Source organism: Acartia tonsa, chromosome 1 (genome assembly GCF_053477335.1).
Source record: "Acartia tonsa isolate MP-2025a chromosome 1, ASM5347733v1, whole genome shotgun sequence".
NCBI lineage: Eukaryota > Metazoa > Arthropoda > Copepoda > Calanoida > Acartiidae > Acartia > Acartia tonsa.
In genome coordinates, this window is record NC_137260.1 from 53,013,726 (window position 1) to 53,020,006 (window position 6,281).

Here is a 6,281-nt window from a genome sequence, read left to right on the forward strand (position 1 = left end):
ACGACAACAAAACCTAACATATCATCCATTACTAATTTGATAATTAGTTAACTAGGTACTGCTGGACTTACACAGTTTGACAACTTATTGTTTTGTATTTAAGAATTTAAGGAAAAATCAGTAATCTATAATAAATTTGGATTCTTGCTTTATTGTTTTGTAGAAACTCTTTCTTAAACAAGGATGACCAATATCCATAAAAGCGAAGCTTTGAAATGGTAGGACAAACAAACATTTATACTTGCAGTGCAGTGTGTCAGAACTGAAAAATCAGAACATAATTGTATAAATGTCGAATCAAAATTTTAATTAAATTTGCTGAAAAACTGCAGAAATATAGGATAATGTTAAAGGACATACTTACGTTTTTAGGACTTGACTATAGAGATGCTTTGCTTATAACATTGTACATTGTTGTCCTAGAAATCAGTATTCCAAAAATCACAACAATTGGATGACTTTATCATATACAAATTTGTTGTTAAAAAGATAACAATCAATATGTTTAAAATGGACATACGGACATTCTGGTAACGATTATAGAGTTGCTACGCTTTCTAAATCGTACCTTACTACTACAGGAATCACCATGCAAAGTTTGAAATCGATAAGACAATTCTAACATGCCTAAATTAACGAAAATAGAAAAGCTTCGCTTTAAAAAAGAAATATTCTTAAAATCTTTGATTAACATGTAATTCCTTGTATCTGGATATTTGTTCAATATATCTCTGAAAAAAATACTCATCAATTTGGTTATTAGATTTGGTGATTGTTTAATATGATGTTGGCAAATTATTTATGAGATTTTTTGTAATTTTACATTATACTTTCTTCGTTGTTTTTGCTATACTGACCTTTGAGAAAGATATCTTTCACCTCCAACGTCAAGTATAATATAGCCATTCTAAAATTTTAAATTTTTAATTATTTATATATTTCACATACAATTTTTTAACAGCGAAGCTTTTCTATAATTAGGGTCGGTCCGTACGTTCGTCCGAGATAGATAGCTTATTTTGTTAATTTAGGCATGTTAGAATTGTCCTATCAATTTCAAACTTTGCATGGTGATTCCTGTAGTAGTTAGGTACGATTTAGAAAGCGTAGCAACTCTATAAGCATTACCAAAATGTCTGTACGTCCATTTTAAACATGTTGATTTTTTACTTTTTAACAACAAATTTTTATGTGACCTAATTATCCGACTGTTCTGATTTTTTGTATACTGATTCCTGGGACAACAAAGTATAATATTATAAGCCAAGCAATTCAATAATCAATCCTAAAATGTAAGTATGTCTATAAACATTATTCTGTATCAAGAAGTTTTTCAACAAATTTACTCACAATTTTGCTTTGACTCTTATTCATTTATATTCTGATTATTCAGTTCTGACACTATACAAGTACGCGTTAATGTCCGTTTATCCAACCGTTTCAGAGCATCGCTTTTATGGAAGTTGTCATCCTTGTTATATCTTATTTTACCTTCAAACGAGGTCTCTCTATCAACGAGTCGTGTTCTTCTCCTCTATACAAAATGTTTCAAAAGTAAAAACATATAATGAGAGGAAAATTAATCTTTATTTGATAATTAAAGATACAATTTTGTAGCAATTACCTTGATTTTATCAGGTCTGCAAAGTTAGGATCTTTAAAATTTGTTCCTCCAATCAGTTTCTTACTAATGATCTCATCTTTAACTAGATAATAAGAAAATATAGCCAATAGTGTATTACATTTAAAGTAGAGTAAAGATAATGAAAATATTATCATAACTATTAAACGTTTTTTTCGCTTCGTATTATAGAAAGATAATATAATGAAAATCAGTTTAGTTAGCGCTTAGGGGCCGAAGGCCCGATCTAACAAAACTGGCATTAATTTTTTTATTGTTATTTTAATATTCGTGGAAAGTTTTCTGTAATACAATGCTCCACAATATTTTTCAGTATGGCTTATAACAAGTTCTTATCCAGCGGATATTGACGGATTCGCTTGTTATAACGTGGTTTTGGCCTATATTCGCCTCATCTTTGTTTGAAATTACAGAGACAGTGGAAAGTGTCATGTGTGACGTCGTGAAAATAGTCTATTATCCATCCCTTTTTAGGGGTTTCCTTTCCCATTTCTCCTCTTTTTCAGACTATTTTTTTGATGTCACACATGACACTTTCCACTTATCCGAAATTACCTGATCTAACATTGTCACTGAGGGCTCCCCTCCTCCTACCTCTCACTAATACAGCATAATTATCTTCCAGGTCGCTATCTTCATCCTTTTTAGTGATGTAAGGATAGGTTAATGCAAGAGAAAATGAATATTTCCTAATAAGATCTAATAATATTTAAAGTTTTATTATATTAATTTACTGCAATACACAAAGCTCTTTAGAGTGCCTATATAAAAGGGGATGAATTAAAAAAATGTCGGCAAAAGTATCCCAAATGACGTCATATTCGAGTAAAGGATTATTCTAATATGACGTCATTCTGGATACTATGGCCGAAAGTTTAAAAATGTATTCCTTTTTTATAGGCACTATAAAGAGCTTCGCAGTACACTTGTAGTAGATTAGCCAACACTATTCTACTATATCAAATCATAAACCCTTTAATTGCACAAACTTTGTCCATAAATCATAATTGTTTTTAGTAATGATATATATAATAAGAGATATAAGTTTTCCGGAATTTTAATGTAGGGAGGAGATTTGAAATCTGCATCAAATTTTAAGGATTTTTTATAAAATTCGTTTTTTGTATAATTCTTTATCTAAAAGCGGAAATACAAATTAAGTTAATTAATTTTGGCATCCGTGATTGGTGGATTTAAAAAATCTGCGCTCTGATTGGATGTCGTACATCATTCAACCAATTAGAGCGCAGGTAGTTTAAAATCCACCTATCCTATTGGTCAAAATTAATTAACTTAAAATGTATTTCCGCTTTTAGATAAAGAATTATACAAAAAACGAATTTTATAAAAATATCCTTAAAATTTGATGCAGATTTCAAATCTCCTCCCTACATTAAAATTCCGGAAAACTTATATCTCTTAATATATAACTGAACAACCAATGAAAAAAAAATTTTAGCTTGTAGACAGTGATTTAATTCGGCGATATATGTTGTCAAAGGCTTTACTTAAATCAAAGTGTATGAAATTAGAATACCTCAATTATTATCTCATTTGTAGACAATGGAGGACAGTGTAGCTCGTTGGTTTCAACCTTTCTGAATAAAAAGATAAAACAAATAAGATAACAGATAGTAGAAAATTATCTTAACAAGGAAGACGCAAAACACAAAAGTCTAAAAGAGACTGTAGGACAAAGGAACATGGTCAGAGCTAAATAAGCATAATATAAATCTATTGTAAAATTGCTTAAATAAATGATACTATTTAAGATCATACTTACATTTTTATTACTTGATTATAGTAATGCTTTGCTTATAAAAATGTACATTCTTTTCTTAGTAATCAGTTTTCAAAAAATTAGATGTATGTACAGGGTGCGCCACATAAATCCGGACTTTTTTGTATTTGAAAAAAAATGAACATAAAATCGTCAATTTTAAAGATTTTATTGAATTTTAAAAACTGGGAAGCAAACTAGGTATATGACTATTAAATTATTCAATAAAATCGCCGCCAGCCTCAATCACCGCCTCTACCCGCCCCCTCAACCACCCCCAGACCCTGGTCACCATGTCCCTGTCCAAGCTGGCGAAGTTCTCCTTCATAGTGGCAATGAGGGAGGTCTTTGTGGTATGGGCGCGTCTATTGGTTCGTGCTTTAATGGCGCTTTAGGCCCAAAAGTCAATTGGATGAAGATCGGGGCTGCTGGGAGGCCATATCTCCTTAGGGACGTGAGTAACTGCAGGATCCAAATTCACCCATCTTTCAAGCTACCCTTCGACACGGCGGCTCTCATTTGGGCCACAATTAAGCTAGAACTACGTTCAATACCTTTTTGGAAATGGCATGAAGATTAAGCTAGGGTTATCATCGCAACATATAGTCTAAAACGAGTTTTAAGGTTACAAATGGGCCCATGTAGTCGAGAACCGAGAAATTTTCACGAATTTTCACGATTTTTGACGTTTTTAACATCCCAAAATCTGCCACGTTTCACTTTGATGGAGTACTACGGCCAAGCCATTTCAGATAGAGAGCTCTAGTCTTTTTAAGTGTCTTACTTATGTATCTAACACTATCCCCAGCAAGTTGCATAACTCTACCTCACCTACAGATGGGCTGAGGTCACATTTAGTGGGCCCTAATCAAGAATCCAGGGTAAACTATCAGCGCATTTCGATTCTGCCATGTTGAACATAAGCGCTGCCAGCTCGTAGAACACGTCCTCCATCGTCCAAAAATTTTTATGGGCAAAAAGGTAATTACCCAAGCTTTTTATAGTGTGGTCTAACGTCATGATTGGTGAAGTAGTTTTGGTGCTATGGCCGTTTGAAAAAAGTCCGGATTTATGTGGCGCACCCTGTATATGATGATTACATCATAGAAAGATTGTTGTCAAATAATCAAAAATCAATCTGTTTTAAATTTACATAAGACTTTGTGGTAAAAATTATAAAGTTGCTACGCTTTACAGGAATCATCATGCAAAGTTTGAAATCGATAGTTTGATAAATTACTTCTAGCCCTAGCTAATACTTTCTGTATATTTTAGTGTCACAACGTAACTTTAAAAAATGGTAAAAAAAACCTGTTTGAATTTCTGTTTTTCTTAGCATCTTCCAAGAAAGCAGATTCAGCTACAATAGGACTGAGAGCTACCTCTACACCACTCAGCAGCTCAGATATTGTTCTGATCTCACCAAACTTCATTCTGAACATTTGAATAAAGACGTTAAATATGGTGCCAACTGCTGCTATGTCAGGTGCTCGACATAAATATTAAGAGTAAGGGGAATGCCTTGGCCCATGAACTGTTGCAACTGATTACCATGCATAGTTAGGACTTCTCAGACAAAGGTCGTGCAATCAATGTTACATAATCTAATGTCCTTGGGTGTAAGAGCATTACAAGCGGATGATGCTCTGGATTCTCTAGATGATCACTTTAAAAAAAGGAGAATCCCAAAAAATTCTATTAAAATACTGCATATTACTATTAAACAGAATATTAGAGTTTCCAGGAAAGCTTTACTACCTGCATACCTGTCCATTTCAACCTCTTTATCCTCAGGTATAGTAATAACTTCATCAGCTGGAGATTTAGGTTCTGCTTGTCTAAAGTTTCAGAACCATGATGTTAAAAATAAATAAAGAATTATAACATGTTGATTTATTCATTGTCTTTCAATCAAGGTTCTGCAGTTTAATGCAGAGAGATAGGGAACAATGTCTAAGAAACCCAAACTTTTTATTTTATAAAAATATAATTTTTGTTGCTTCTTATAGTTAAGTTAGATATGGGGTCATGGGAAACCAGTTATATTATATATCTTTTTCAAATGATATACAGAAAATAAATTATGATTCATATCTTAAAATTAATCATATTGCATTTTTAGAATATTATGGTTCCTTGGTTCAGGGGTACGAATACTGGTTCTTGTTGGTTCAACTCTACTCTTTCCAAATGTATGCATTTTTCAACCATAATTTAGAATTTTTCTCAAATATTGTAATAGTTATTTATCGTTTCTTATTATAGACAGCTTTTTGTGGATATTAAAATGAAAATTTATAAGATTTAAACCTGTTTAGAAATCATTGAGGTGCCGAAGGCCCAGAATAACAAAACTGGTATTAATATTATGATTTGATATTCTTGGAAATTTGTCTGTAATACGATACTGTACAGATTTTTATGATATAGCTGAGAACTGATTATAATCCAGAGGATATTAATCAGTTTCAAAGCCATGCTGGAAAAAGATTTATATCACCAAATCACCACATATAGTTTTGTTTTAAATACATAGATTCCTGGGGCTTTTACTTTCATAGTCATCTTTATTCTTCTCAATTGGGATTTTCGGAGATTTCTCAACTGTCTGCTGAACTTCAGGGATCTAAATGGATAAGACAATGACCGAAAAATTTATGTACATACCCAATGATGAACACAAGATTACCCCTTCTGTAGATTACAATTAGTGATTGTAATGTTTGGACACTAAACTTAATAAACCAACTAATAAATATTCATTTAAAGTCCCCAAAGAAATCTTAGGTTACAGACAAAAACTTTACTACTTTTTATGATAGGATTTTAGATAGTGTGTTTTTTCAGTATTACAATTTA

General features: G+C 32.1%; 1 protein-coding gene across 1 annotated transcript; it reads right to left on the bottom strand.

Moving 5' to 3' along the window:
* Positions 1–47: 47 nt before the first annotated feature.
* LOC145328049 (uncharacterized) lies at positions 48–5,263 on the bottom strand. Its single transcript, XM_080171602.1, has 9 exons — positions 5,189–5,263; positions 4,734–4,856; positions 3,180–3,240; positions 2,198–2,282; positions 1,625–1,706; positions 1,492–1,534; positions 858–907; positions 693–731; positions 48–66 (listed from the first exon to the last, which is right to left on the bottom strand). The coding sequence occupies exons 1-9, from the start codon at positions 5,194–5,196 to the stop codon at positions 48–50; spliced, it is 510 nt and encodes a 169-aa protein (XP_080027728.1). The 5' UTR covers positions 5,197–5,263.
* Between the last annotated feature and the right edge of the window lie 1,018 nt (positions 5,264–6,281).